Raw genomic sequence first — 15,230 nt, forward strand, 5'->3', positions numbered from 1 at the left:
TTTAATCGATCTGCCAAAAATAATTGCATTCGCTAGTCAAATATATAAAAAAATTATATATTAGTTACGAATAAAATATGTATATTATATATTAATACACAAAAAATTTATATTTTGCTGATATTATTTTTGAGAGCAATTATACAATGTAGTTTTCCCTTAATATTGTTTGATAGAGAATCCCAACTGCTGAGGTAAAATAACAACAAAAGCATCGGCATAAAAAATCGATCACTTTAAGTACTCTTAAGTATAGATTTCAACATATAATCGAAAAATAACGACAGCAAGTGATTGAGTTTAATATATTTTAGATGTCACGGTATATAACTTAAATCTTTTTACGAATTTGGAAAAATTCACTTTACTTAATTAGAAAATTACTCGTGAAGAAAGAGCCAAGGGAAACATGTGCAATTTACCCATGAAAATAAGACACATGCAATCACGTTTATGTACACACATCCATATGTAGTCTACATACAAAAAGAATTAAATTAATTATTTACGCGTTATCCTTCTGTTTTTTCAGGCTATAAATACTTAATTTTCGGACAAAGCGGTTCCTCCTCCTCCTTCCTCGTAAACCTTAGAGAAAGAGAGAAAAAATACAAGAAACAAAAATCGTTGTTTCTCTATCCTCTCTCTCTCTCTCTAGGGTTTCTGTTCTTTCAATATCTTCTTATTATTCCATTTTCTCTCTCCTCAAATTCATTCATTTTCAGAAAAAAAAGATTTCTGAGGTGAATATAAAGGCATTGGCTTTGATCCATTTTGAGTATTGAACCTTTTTTGGTAAGTTTCTGCTTGATCTCCAATTTATTGGGTATTCATCTTTTTCTTTTCTTGGTGTTATTTTCTTTTGTTGTTTCTTCTATTTTCACCCATTTTCTGTTATTTAATAATATTTTCAAACTTATTGGTTTTAATTTTATGACCTTTTTTCTTTATTTAGGGTTTATAGATGTTTGCTTAATGCTTGTACATTGTGCTGAAAAACTTGTATCTTGTGCTTTATAGCTTGTACGGTCGGCTGTGCTTGTACATTTTGAGTTAATGCTTTTACTAGCATAGATTTGGGTAACTTTTAATTAGAAAACAGTTCCCTTTTTGTTGGTTTTTTTTCTTTTTTGGAATACAATACGTGTTTTTGGGTTTGGCTATGAATGTTAATTTTCAATAGATTCTTTGGCTGTTGAATGGAAAGTCTACTATCAATTGTTTTGGATAATAAAGTAGCTAATTTTGTTTGTATAAGAGGCCCCTATAACCTTTTTGGTTTGGTACATTACACAATGAGAGAAATAGAAAAGAACCAAATACAGTTGTATTTTGTTAATTGTATTTTGTCCTGCTCTGAAGTAATGTCTTTTTCTCTAATAGGGACAGAAGTAATATTTGGAAAATAATTTTAACTTTTTGCTTGTATACTTTTTCTTGCGGGGGCCAGGACTTTCTCTCTAGTGGTAAGAGAGAGTAGTGTCTGATGTGTTTGTTACATGTCATATGTTCGAACCTTGCAACAGAAAAAAACCCCGTATCTAAGTAGGAAGGGTAGAGGTGTTTCCCATTATCCATAGCCGCTATCCCTCGTGAATTTCTTGGTTATAAAAAACTATTATATTTTTGTATATGTGAATATTGAATAACCCATGTTATGGTTAATGTTGCAGCTATTAGCTTGAAGAAGCTTTCGCAATCATGGTTTTCTGGATTTTTGGCTATGGCTCCTTGGTATGGAATCCAGGATTTGAGTACGACGAGAAAGTGATAGGTTACATCAAGGATTACAAGCGTGTGTTTGATCTTGGTATGTTGCTCTTATGCCGAGTTTATTGATTCATTAATGGTTGATATTTGTTTATATTATGGTTACTTGATTTGATTTTAATTGCATTTATGTGTGAATCTATCAGCTTGCATTGATCACAGAGGTACACCTGAACACCCTGCAAGAACTTGCACCTTGGAAGAATCTGAAGGAGCTATTTGCGTAAGTCTGATGTCAGCTAGTTACTTTCTTTACTATCTTCTAATTGAGAAAGACTTTTAAGTAGAAATGTTGATTTTATTTCTCTCTTTAATGTTGTATAGACATGTTCCTTTGTTGTCATTGATTGTATAGTTTAGTCATTTCAACAAACTAATCACTATGCATTATGCATTTGTATTGCATCTTCATATGGTGAGAACTTAATAAATTTACTCTATAATCCCACTCTCAATGATGGAGACTATAATTGTGGTTAATTCTGTAATTTGTTGATATTGAATCTTGTGGTTTTTTCCTTTCCCAAAATATTATTGTCATGGCTTGTGTCAATTTTACTAATATGTGCATTTTCTTTCAGTGGGGTGCCGCTTATTGTGTGCGAGGAGGTCCTGAAAAGGAAAAGAAGGCAATGGAGGTGTGTGAACTATTATATAATGATTTATCGTATGTGGTCATGGTTGTTCCATTTTTCTTCTTGGGGCCTCGGCTTTAATTTGTCTTTGTATCCTCTCTTATCACGTGCCGTTCTAGTCTCTGATGTTAATTCTTTAATCTATACTTTACAGTATCTGGAAAGAAGAGAGTGCGAGTATGATAGTAAGACCTTAGTAGACTTCTTCAAGGTAAACGCATAACGTTTTCGAGTTGTGATTGGAGTTTATTATGATAAATTAATAGAGAATTAATGGAATTGTAAAGAGAGAACATGTTCTTTCCTCAATATGTTTTCTTTATTCTCTTTCAGGAAGAAGACTCTGATCATCCACTTTTAACTGGAGTAATAGTGTAAGTTCTTTGTCTGCTCTCCAGCTTTCTTCTCTCGAACGACCTAGCTTAGGCTAAAAGCTTCATAAAACTAATAGAAAGATAGGAAAATTGGTATGGTTGGACCAAAAGTGCATTGAGTTGATTGTTCTGTTTTATCATTTCAGGTTTACATCCACTCCTGACAAGGTGAATAATAAGTACTATCTAGGACCTGCCCCGTTAGAAGAGATGGCCTGGTACGTAAAGATCATGTTTCCTCAAGTTTAAGCTTCCTAAGTAGTCTTTTATCTGAGATGCAACTTCTTAAGCCGTAACTAACTTCCGTATCCCACTGCAGGCAAATTGCGACTGCTCATGGTCCATGTGGGAACAACAGAGAATACATATTCAAAATGGAGAAGGCTTTGTACGATATTGGTCACGAAGATGATTACATCATAGAGTTGGCAAATGAAGTGCGGAAAGTGCTTGATATCGTGAGTTCTGGGATTCAGAAGGAGAATAAGCTAGCTGGTTCGCCCCGCATTCCACTCAAGACCCAAACTTCAACTGTGAAAATCTTTTCGATGCCAGAAGCTGTAGTTGCTGTTGCTGCAGACTCGTAGAGAGAAATGAGTATGAGGAATAAGTAGGAGTTAACCGTGAGATAATTGTAGGAGGGTTTAATTTCATTTCTTACTTTGAACAGACTAATGTAGTGGCATTGCTGTTGAATTATGTGTTCCAAAAGTTTCTAGCCGTTTAATGATCTCTGTTAGTAGCAGCACTACTAGTAGGCTTTATATATCTATCCTTAAACTTAGTAGTACTTGGCCAGAGAATAAGTTGACCTACTAACTACATGATACCACGACCAGTATTGTTCTTTGTAGGAACATGGATTCTTGAGCTCTTAATGAAATTTGGGCAAGTATTCTACATCTTGAATTTGCATAACCAGAATTATGGCAATTTGCCTGTAGATTACATGACTCCCCCACTTCCACTCTCTATTTACGTCTCTTGTACTTTCTATGACCAAATCTTCTAACTGCAGTAGAGTTTGAATGAAGCTCGTGAAACTCTTCACTATCTTGTAAGAGTGTTAAGATCATAGCATGTTACACGAAGGCGCTACTTTCTGCTTGTAAAGGCAGCTACCTCTTTAGTATTGTCGCACAAGATAACCGCGCTGCCTTCTTACTGGCCAATCAAATCAAAATTATCTTTTGGTATACCTAAGTAGAATCACATAATGCGCTCTGTGCTTTCTACCACTGTTTTAAAAGGCGTTTTCGGGGCGAGCCCGGGGCGAGGCATACCAAAAATGCCCCGGGGCGATAGTGTAGGGCGAAAGTCTCAAGAGGCGTACGCCCCGCAATTTGGGACTTGCGTTCGGGGCGTACTCTCGGGCGTTCGAGACGCGTTTTTTTAGTAATGATTAAGCTCCAGATACTTTTTCAAATTAAAATAAAATTTGTTGAATTAGTACTTCATATAATACCTAAATTCTCAAAAGTCAGTTTGGTAATTACTTAAAAGGTTTAAAAAAGAACTCAAAAGTATTAAATTTAAAAGTAAAGATCTTTTTTATTGATTTAAGCCCTAATTCATGGTTTTCCCAATTTTTTATCTTGTCCGCTAGTCTGCTAATATCTCCCAAAAGCAACGAATATTTAATTTTTTTTACAAATATAAAGAGAACTACATTTTTCTTCATAAATGACCATTCAAAGTTCAAATTGCAGGTTAATCATACTTTTTGTTCCTCCATATAGATAATTTTATTCTTTTAGACTCAAATTAATTGTGCTTGTAAGTAACGTATAATAGATTGTTTTGATTAATTTTTTGTGGGGATGGAGCACACATATATATAGTTTTCTTCAATTTTTATGCAATTTTACTTGTTTATAAATATTTACTGTCATTATATTATTTTATAAAATATTAAAAATTAAATACCTATGGGGCTTACGCCTCATGCATCGGGGCTTATGCCCGGCTGAGGCATATGTAAAATGTCTCGCCTTACGCTCACGCCTTTTAAAACACTTCTTTCTACTTGCGAGAAAGAATAGCGACAGAGTTAAAGTTCAAATTTTTGCACCTCTTTTTTGTGTAATTGCCATAACCAGCTTGCAAGAATCCATCTTGTTAATGGTAATAGTTGCGTCTCAACATAACCAGTGCGGCCCCACAAGTGGAATATGGAGAAGGTATTGTCACTGTGTAAACAGACCTTTCACGTGACACAAGTAAAGAGAAGAATCCATATAAAGAAAAACAGTAACCACAACAAAATAAGATAATCGAAGTAAGAAACTAACAAGTAGTAATAGACATAAGAGTAGAAATACAGGAATACATCACTACTACAAGTATAAGAAAGCAATACGGGTACAGAAAAGACTTAACACTAGACTACTTACTAACCTACTACCCTAATCCTCGATCAGAAAATACTAATTAAATGATTTTAAAAAAAAAAATACAAAAGGGAGATTTTAACCTGCAACATAAGTAATTTGTCTTGGGGTCATTATCAAAGTGGAAATCCATCTACATCCCTTTTCATAATCCCATTTTTCTTGATATATGCAAATGTATTATCCTACTATCTCCTCTCATATCAAGTCATATTATTTGAGCTAAATTTGAGCAACAATATTTGTGACCTTATATTTGTAATAGGAAAAAGAAATAGAAAGAATTAATGTTGGTGCATTTGGCCTATCATGTCCATGATCCAATTTCATGAGACAAGCCAAAGTCAAAGATAAATCATCTAACTTTTTTTAATGAATTAGGAATAAACTCTTTAAAAATAAAATTTACAGATATAAAATATATAAAATCATTATATCAAAAAAATTATAGTTTAAACATTTAATTTTTTTTAAAAAGTATTTGTTATTAAATAAAAATATATTGACCTCCTAAATAATAGACAAAGAAAGTACTATAAACATCAAGGTCGTGATAGTATTGATAAGATCATCTTAATCAGACATTTAAAATTCAAACCTGGAATTTACCCGGCAAATATTCTAATTAGTCAAATCAATGATTTCGAATACTAAATGGTTATGTCCAAAAACAAATAAATAAACATCAAGAGTTGACAGTGATATTTTTGCCCTTTGATCTATTTTTTCACCCTTTTGCACCTTTTATTTTTTTTTATTTTTTTTCATTATTAGGAAATTAGTAATTTTACCTCTCTCTAAATCAACATTTCAAAAATAAACAGTTAACCATAGAACAATTATTATTATACCTTTTCTTTTGTTCGAATCTACTGAAGTCCAGAAGTTTCGAGAAAATAAACAGATCCTCTCTAAAATGGAGACTCCGTTCCAAATAGCAATTGTTCTTTGATCTCTCTTCAGCTTCTTCTTCCTCTCTTCAACCTCAATCAAAATTTTCCTAACCACCCCCACCCCCCCCCCCCCCCCAAAAAAAAAGCTGGAGGAGGCATTCTAGCGATCCAAAAAGCATTAATTTTTACTTGTTTTTTTTTTTCTGAATTTGATGACAAATATGTAGTCACGTGAATGTGATATTTGTTTGGGGTTTTTTTTGTGTGTGTGTGTGGGGGGGGGGGGGGGGGGGTGTGGAGCATTTTAGATTAAAAGGATAAATTTATCAAAATGAAGCTATAGGTGAAGTGAGGAACAATAATGAGATTGAGATATTCTCCATTCAAAGTATAGCCTTTAAAATTCTCACTGAAACAAGGCATCTAGTGATGTTCCCAATTCATATCTGGTTAAACGCTTCCATTAGAAAAAAGCTGTGTTTTTAAAAAAAAAATGCAACAAGACTGTGTGGTCAAGTAAAAGATGAAGAAATTTCTTTCTAAAACCGCCATGTAATACACCCTAACTAAATAATAGCTATGCTTAAACAAAGAAGAAAAGACCGACCCAAGCGGGCCCGTACTTTCGACGCGAAATATAAATTTTATGAGTAAAGATTCATTAAATTTGCAATAAATAGCAGGTCTGAACCCATAATTTAAGAATACAATAGGTTTGATGTTAAAAAACTTAGAGGTTGAAGTCATAAAACTTAAATCCTAAATCCGCCTCGGGCTCGAAGGAGCATCACTTCGATTACCCTACAAAAGCCTGAACTTTATTCATGTCTTGTCATGGTTGCTTGATATAAAAGATGAGTGTTAAACTGATTCATCTTGTTACAACACTTGCGAAAAAAGAAAAGGTTTGTCGACAATGGAATTACTTGCCTGTCAAAATAATATAAGAGACTTAGCCCTAAACCTTAACATCGAGATGCTGTGTATGTTCACACTCCTATAAAGAGGGTTAGTTCTTAACTTCAAAAACTGCGGCAGTTATAAAACTGCAATACTTGGGCACAAGGTATGGAAGGAAGCCAAGTGGTAAAAATTAACCATGTGATATTAATTTCAGTTGACGTGCAAACTGCTTAACATATAAATCCTAATATTCAAGTGCACTTCTTCTTGCTAGCAGCCATGTATATCTTTACTGGAATAGTATTGAGCCTACTTCATGAGCAAAATTATGTAATGACATTTACAAACTATACTGAGCTTTACCGAAAAAGAAAAAAGTTAACAACCTATACTTGAATAATCGATCCTGTATGGTTCTCGCTTATGTAAGAAGAACATGCGGTAGAGAATTATTACATTGGGATATAAGTCTCATCATTTCATCATGTGTTTCATACCCATCCTTGTAAAAGTTAAATATATGGTCCACTAAGTTTGCTAGATCTTATGCGTCTGCATTGTCAATCTCATATTTTGTAGTGTCAACAGAAGTTTCATAGCCTTATTATGTAAAGTGTAGTGGGTTTTAGCAAGGGGATCTGCCCTAGCATAAGACCCACAATTTTATTTGAGATCAGCAGCTATTTCTTGTTGTTTCAGCAAAGATGATACAAAGAAGATGAAGAAGGAAAGCAAAGAAAATAGATCTGTACCAGATACCACCATCTACATGTATAGAATAACATCAAACTGATCAGGTGTTGTTCTGCTCTTCCGATAAGGCTGACAAATGGGCCGGTCCAGGCCCGGGACCGCAGACCAAACGGGCAAGGATCGTTATGACCGGTTTTAGTGGGCCTGGGCCGGTCTCGTGGGCCGGTCCTATACTTTGGGCCCGCCAGGGCCCGGGACCGGACCGGTCCCAACGGTCAACCTTTTTAAAAAAGTTTTTTTTTAAATTTAAAATATAGCCGTTGGGCTGTCAAAAATAGCCGTTGGCTATTTATAAAATAGCCATTTAACCCCCCAACTTTGTTTTAACCCCAAACTTTTTATAATTATACTTTTCTCTATTTTTAACTATAAATACCCTCTCATTCTTTCATTTTTCTTACAAAATCATCAATCTATCACAATCTCTCTCTAATTTTATTCTATAATCGCTACTATTGCTTACTTTATTGTTACAATTTGTGAAAAAATTGTGAAGTTGGTGAATTGAAGTCTTCAACGATAATTAATTTTTAACAAGTTGTTCGTCAATTCGGTAAGCTCGTTCCAACTCTTAAGTTTAAATATATACATCTTATATAAGCTATATAAGATGTATATATAGTATAGTATAGTATATATAGTATATTATAGTGTATAATATATAAGTTATATTCGATATATATATATATATATATACACACACACAACAACAACAACCCAGTAAAATCCCACAAGTGGGGTCTGGGGATGGTAGAGTGTACGCAGAGCTTACCCCTACCCCAGAGGGGTAGAGAGGCTGTTTCCGAAAGACCCTCGGCTCGAAAAGAAGAAAAATAAATAATAGATAATAGATCAGTGACAGCGATAGAAGATAAAAAATATTAACAGCATCGTAAGAAATAGAAAAATAGATTTAAAAGCAATAACTATAAATAACAATACTACCATAGAAAATAGTGAGGAAACTACATAACCCACTAACAACCCACAGCGAAACAACAACAGGCCAGCCCCGCCCCCGGAACAACCCTAACCTACAACCCTAATGCTCGATCTCCACCCCTTCATATCCAGAGCCATGTCCTCAGAGATCTGAAGTCGCGCCATGTGTTGACTGATCACCTCACCCCAATACTTCTTAGGTCGTCCTCTAACTCTCCTCGTACCTGCCAATGCTAACGTCTCACACCTCCTAATCGGGGCATCTATGCTTCTCCTCCGCACGTGCCCGAACCATCTAAGCCTTGTTTCCCGCATCTTGTCGTCCACGGGAGCCACGCCCACCTTCTCCCGAATATCTACATTCCTAATCTTATCTAGCCTAGTGTGCCCGCACATCCATCTCAACATCCTCATTTCTGCCACTTTTATCTTTTGGATATGGGAAATCTTGGCTGCCCAACACTCAGCCCCATACAACATGGCCGGTCTAACTATCGCTCTATAGAACTTGCCTTTGAGTTTCGGTGGCACTTTCTTGTCACACATGACTCCAGATGCTAACCTCTATTTCATCCACACCACTCCTATACAGTGCGTGACATCCTCATCTATCTCGCTATCCCCCTGAATAATTGATCCAAGGTACTTGAAACTACCTCTCTTAGGGATGAGTTGAGAGTCAAGCCTCACATTCATGTCTGTTCCTCCCAACTCATCGCTGAACTTACACTCCAGATATTCTGTCTTAGTCCTACTCAACTGTGATGACCCAAAATGTCATCTTTAAATTTAATGATTATATGTGATCTAAGAACTATTTACCATTACTCGACTTGCGTGTGTAGTCCGTAAAATTTTTTTGGAAAGTTTTCAGGTAAAAAATGGATTAAAATGTGAATTAGATGTTTAAAACACAACTGAGTTAACTTTAGTCAATATTTTGAGCAAACGGACTCGGATCAGTATTTTGACAGTTCCGGTAGATCCGTATCGTGAATTGGGACTTGGACGTATGCCCGGAATCAAATTCTGAGGTCCCTAGCCCGAGATATGGAATTTTGATGAAAAATTTAAAGTTTAAGTTCAAATAGTGACCGGATGTCGAATTATGTGCAAATGACCCCAGAATAGAATTTTGATGATTCCAACAGCTCAGTATGGTGATTTTGGACTTAGAAGCGTGATCGAAATTTTATTTGGAAGTCCGTAGTGGAATTAGGCTTGAAATGCCGAAAGTTGAATTTTTGGGAAGTTTGACCGAGGGGTTGACTTTTTGATATCGGGGTCAAAATCCGATTCTGAAAATTTTCATAGCTCCGTTATGTCATTTATGATGTGCGTGCAAAATTTGAGGTCAATTGGACTGGATTTGATAGGTTTCAGTGTTGTTTGTAGAAATTGAAAGTTCAAAGTTCATAGATTTTGATTTGAGGTGCGATTAGTCATTTTGATGTTGTTTGATGTGGTTTGAAGCCTCGACTAAGTTCGTATTGTATTTTGGGACATGTTGGAATAATTGGTTAAGGTCCCGAAGGTCTCGGGTGGAATTCGAAAGGTAAACGGAATGGATTTCGGACAAAAAAGGTTGCTGGAAATTTGCAGAAATTTTGCCAGAAATTTGCGAGAAATTTCTGGTGTGTGGAGCCAACTTTGGAAGCTTATATCTCGTAATACATAAGGAATTGGAAAATTGTCAAAACATGAATGTTGTAGTCGTTTGTTTCTAGTTACCAGAAAGTTAAACCATTCATTATTTGAACATTTGTACAGAAAGTTATGATGGATTGAATGAAGGTTGGTAGAGCAGTTTCGCCAGAAATTCTGATGCATGGAGCCGACTTTGGAAGTATATATCTCGCAATTCATAAGGAATCAGAAAAGTTGCAAAACATGAAAGTTGTAGTCGGTTGATTCTAATTTTCAGAAAGTTAAACCATTTATCATTTGGATATTTGTACATAAAGGTATGATCAATTGAAGAAAGTCTGGTAGAGCAATTTCTGGTGGACTTTTAGCGACAAAAAATAGACTTTTAGTGACGGAAAATGGACTTTTAGTGACGGATTGACAGAAACTTAAGGACCAAAAATGGTCATTTCATTCATTTCGTTTTAGATTTTTGGATCACGGTTCTTGGGCGATTTTTGGGCTATTTTCACGGGAAAACATTGGGGTAAGTGTTCCTTATCCTATATTGATTATATTTCATGATTCCATACTCATTTACATCATGAATCCGTGAATTTATGGAAGAAAAATCCAAAAACAAAAATTTAAGATTTGGAGGTCGAGTTGTTATCGGATTTTGGTAAAATTGGTATGGGTGGACTCGTAATTGAATGGGTTATCGGATTTTGTAAGTTTTGCCGGATTCCGAGATGTGGGCCCCACGGGCAAATTTTGAGCTAATTTCGGATTTTAATGAAAATATAATATTTTCTTATGAAATTGATTACTATAATTTTTGTTGACTGTATCGAATTAATTATGACTAGATACGAGTCGATCGGAGTCGGAAAATCGAGGAAAAAACATAATACTTGGTTAAATTGGAGCAAGTCGAGGTAAGTGACTTGTCTAACCTTTTGTGGGGGAAATTTCCCCTAGAATTGATATTAATGTGATTATTGAAATGTGTTGAAAGTCGTGTACACGAGGTGACGAGTGTGTACATGGGCTAAATGTGAAAGATTATATTTTTAAATTGTGTAGATCATTGTTGCGCATTTATTAAATTATTTTATCTTGTTATATTCTTCATCATTGATCTGTGATATATATATTTTAAATTTGTTTGCCTTTTTCTGCTAATTATTTTACCTATTTAATTAAAACTTGGTTTCTTTCATACTGTGCATTATTTGAAGGTTGATTTTTTTAAAATTAAATATTATTAATATGAAGTATTTGACATTTTTAAATTTGATATTGAAGCAACGTATTAAAAATTTGAAATATTATTTTCCTGAATTATTTATTCTTGAATATTTTCGTAAGATATTTTTTGAATTATTCTAGCATGAGCCGTGAGCTCTTTATTATTGAAAAATATTGTTGTTGATTTTTTTGTCGAAAAATTGAAATATTGGGCACTTGAGGTGCAAATTATGATATATTGTGATATTGATACGCATGCGGTGGTATAAGGTCTGGGTGTTGAAACGCATGCGGTGAGATAAGGGTGGCTTGATACGCGTGGCTAGTAGGGGTAACTACTAGAAGTCATGCGGTGTGATAAGGGTGGCTAAAATGCGGGATGCTATTTCGAAAAAAAATATTTTCTTTAAATAAATTGTGAAGGCTCCCACTGTGATATAAGGAAATGAGATATTGTGAATTTGTTTATGATTTGGGACTACGAGGCGGTACCTCGGGAGTGCCCTTGTTGATATTGATTTATGGCCGCAGTTGCCTTTGATTATTGTGTGATTTTCTTAAAGTTGAAAAGAATTCTGTTTTGTTTTCACGAGGTATTTATTTGCCATTATTTGATGTAATTAAATGTGACATACTACTTGATTCATTTTCATTATCATTTTATTTTACTATATTGTTAAACATTTTACCATTCCATTATTATATTCCAGTAGGGCCTCACCTGACCTCGTCACTACTCTACCGAGGTTAGGCTTGGCACTTACTGGGTACCGCTGTGGTGTACTCATACTACGCTTCTGCACATCTTTTTGTGCAGATCCAGGTACATTTTACCAGCCTAGACGTCAGTGAGTTACCTGCGCACAGAGACTTCGAGGTATATCTGCCAGCGTCCGCAGACTCCGGAGTCCCCTTCTATCATTTTATGTTGCTTCCTTATATTTTATTTAGACCTTGACTTATAGAGACATTGAGAATAAATTCTTAGAAGCTTGTAACTTATTTCTACCGGGTTTTGGGAGTTGTAATCATTTGAATTGTAGATTATTTATTTTCAGATATTTATGATTATTCCGCATTGATAGGCTTACCTAGTCTTAGAGACTAGGTGCCATCACGACACCTTACGGAGGGAAATTTGAGGTCGTGACAAGTTGGTATCAGAGCACTAGGTTCATAGGTGTTATGAGTCACAAGCAGGTTTAGTAGAGTCTTGCGGATCGGTACGGAGACGTCTGTACTTATCTTCGAGATGCTATGGAACTGTTAGGAAATATTCACTTCTTTGATTCCTTATCGTGCGACATTGATTTAGCTTGAAACATATATCTTATATTCCTTTGTATCCACTCATGTATGACATTGCGCATTCAGTATCAGTTGTGCGTCGACGGTTCGTGATGCCGTAGATGGACTATGAGGGAGTCAGAGATGCTCAAACATTGCCTCAACGTGTGGTTCCGACTGAAGATGCGGGCGTATTGAGAGATCACCTAGTGAATCATGCGGGGGTGCAACAGACGTTGGTGTCTGGTTGATTTATAAAAGCTGTGAAGGTTATTATTGTGGATCATCGGACATTGTGACCTATGACTTCGTGCCGAGTGGGGGAGTCCACTACCAATGGGTGGATTGCGGGGTCATGTGTTATATCAATTTTGGCCTGAAATGTATATATGTGGTAGTGAAAGGTTCCCTAAAATTTACACATGTTTAAGACCTGAGATTTTGTAGAGGATAAGGTTGGGACTTGCGGTATGTCCGCCTCCTTAATAATCATATACTTCAATACCAAAGGAGTTATAGAAACAACTCTAAATTTGTAGAAGGTCTACTCAGCGTGGACGTCACTGTTGTGGATTTTGGGGTGCTTCGGAGGAAGTACACTAGATAATATTCAGCAAACTTTGGACGAATATAACATCCAAAAAGAAGATAATGCAAAAATCTTAGAAGATTTAAGTCCTTTCAAGCAATTAACTAGACAATTGCAAATGAAGAAAGGAACCATGTCAAAATCGAGGTGTTGGCTTCTTACATGCAAGAAGTAAAGAAAGACTTAATGAAGTATCTGAAAATAGAAATCCCAGATGATATTTCTATAACATCAATTGGTAATACCATGGAAACCGAAGAAGTCATAGCAGGAGAATCTCAAGAAGAAGAAGAAGAGACAAAAGTAAATCTTCAAGATTGTAGAAAATTTTCTACAACAACTTCAGAAGCATGCAGAAGAATCTTCCACCAGCAAAAATAATAAAGGAAAAGACAAAGCATGAACAAGACTGAAGACCCCACCAGTTAATTATTGGGGAAATAAAACAGAAAAACTTTTATAAAGTTATGGGACCCAATACTTTAATAAAGCAGATGGGACCAGAGGAATAACTTTTTCTTTTTTCTTTGTCGGCCATATGTCAGGCCTCCTTTTCTTTTTCCTTGTCGGCCTTTTAGCTTTTTAGTTTTGTTTTTAGATTAAGGACTCTATTATATAAAGAGTCATAAGGTTTTGTAAGAAGGCAGACTCTCAGCCATATGCTCTGCCCTCTCTCTAGATTAATCCTTCCCTCTCTCTAAAATCCCTTTGTAATTACTTCGCTGTAAAGATTTCATATTGGTAATAAAAATCGGAAAAGGTCACTTGGCTACAACCTGGCGATCTCAGGTACTTATTATGTTCCCCTTAGTTTATATAACTATAGGTATTTATTAAGCCTATATGACAGGCTAAATACTTAAGTGTTAAACTTAGTCATACTAGCCTAATTTGTTGGCATGTTTTGTTAAGAGTTTACTATATCACCCCAATGGGGCTCTAGGTTAAGAACTATATAGTCCAGGCAGTTATTAATGTTGACAGTAAATCCTGGTTATGGAAACATAACTGGTGGTCCTCAGTTAACTCGTTAAGCCGATGGATAGGCGTGTGAGGGTTGTAGAGGAGGACCGTGGTTTAGGGTCTACTATTACGATTTTAACTAGCCAGGATTGGTGTTCTTGTAATTTATTCCTGAAGCTCCATTGGAAGCGATCCTGTATCCACTTGGTATCAGAGCCAATTAACACTGTAGACATAGGTGCTAAGTTTAACATTTTTATTCCTTAATGAATATCATTAGGAAAAAAGCTACTGTTAAATACAGTAGAAAAGAAGACTCGTGAGACCTATGCAACCTAAAGCTCTGATACCAACTTGTCACGACCCAAAATCTAACCATGGTCGTGATGGCGCCTATCGTGTTACAAGGCAAGCCTACTTTCCAAAATATTTCTACTAAACCGATTATAAGAATTTAATAAAACATTTCAATATTTGAATTTTTCATAAACTAAATCAACTCTAAATATAATTATAGAAAATACGAAAACGAGCCCCAAACATCGGGGTGTCACTAAGTCATGAGCGTCTAAATCTATGAACTAAGAAATGAAACTGTCTAACTGTCAATACAATCCAAAAGAAGAAATGATAAAAGGAGTAACAAGGTCCTGTGGACGCTAGCAGCTACCTTGCAATATCCACAGATACAGGGCCTGAACTCAACGATCGCCGTGCTCTAACTCACCTGAATCTGCACATAAAGTGCAGGGTGTAGCATGAGTACAACCACCTCAGCAAGTAACAGAAATAACTAAGGAACTGAGCAATATTGATGAGTGAAGTAAAACAGTCCAATTATTTATTTTCACAAG

The 15,230-nt window shown here is 35.5% G+C and overlaps 1 protein-coding gene across 1 annotated transcript; it reads left to right on the forward strand.

Annotated features, from left to right (window-relative positions):
- The first annotated feature begins 530 nt into the window (after nt 1-530).
- On the forward strand, nt 531-3,681 carry LOC107779408 (gamma-glutamylcyclotransferase 2-1-like). Its single transcript, XM_016599844.2, has 8 exons — nt 531-795; nt 1,674-1,810; nt 1,917-1,993; nt 2,352-2,408; nt 2,560-2,616; nt 2,739-2,779; nt 2,926-2,997; nt 3,099-3,681. The coding sequence occupies exons 2-8, from the start codon at nt 1,702-1,704 to the stop codon at nt 3,364-3,366; spliced, it is 681 nt and encodes a 226-aa protein (XP_016455330.1). The 5' UTR covers nt 531-795; nt 1,674-1,701; the 3' UTR covers nt 3,367-3,681.
- Nucleotides 3,682-15,230: the final 11,549 nt, after the last annotated feature.

This window comes from Nicotiana tabacum, chromosome 15 (genome assembly GCF_000715075.1).
Source record: "Nicotiana tabacum cultivar K326 chromosome 15, ASM71507v2, whole genome shotgun sequence".
Lineage (NCBI taxonomy): Eukaryota > Viridiplantae > Streptophyta > Magnoliopsida > Solanales > Solanaceae > Nicotiana > Nicotiana tabacum.

What these genes read in the sequence shown, in the direction of transcription:
- LOC107779408 (XM_016599844.2), top strand. Translation starts at nt 1,702, where the DNA reads ATGGTTTTCTGGATTTTTGGCTATGGCTCCTTGGTATGGAATCCAGGA. An exon ending in AGGAAAAGAAGGCAATGGAG is followed by an intron (nt 2,409 to 2,559) that starts GTGTGTGAACTA and finishes TATACTTTACAG; the next exon opens with TATCTGGAAAGAAGAGAGTG. An exon ending in CTTTTAACTGGAGTAATAGT is followed by an intron (nt 2,780 to 2,925) that starts GTAAGTTCTTTG and finishes TTATCATTTCAG; the next exon opens with GTTTACATCCACTCCTGACA.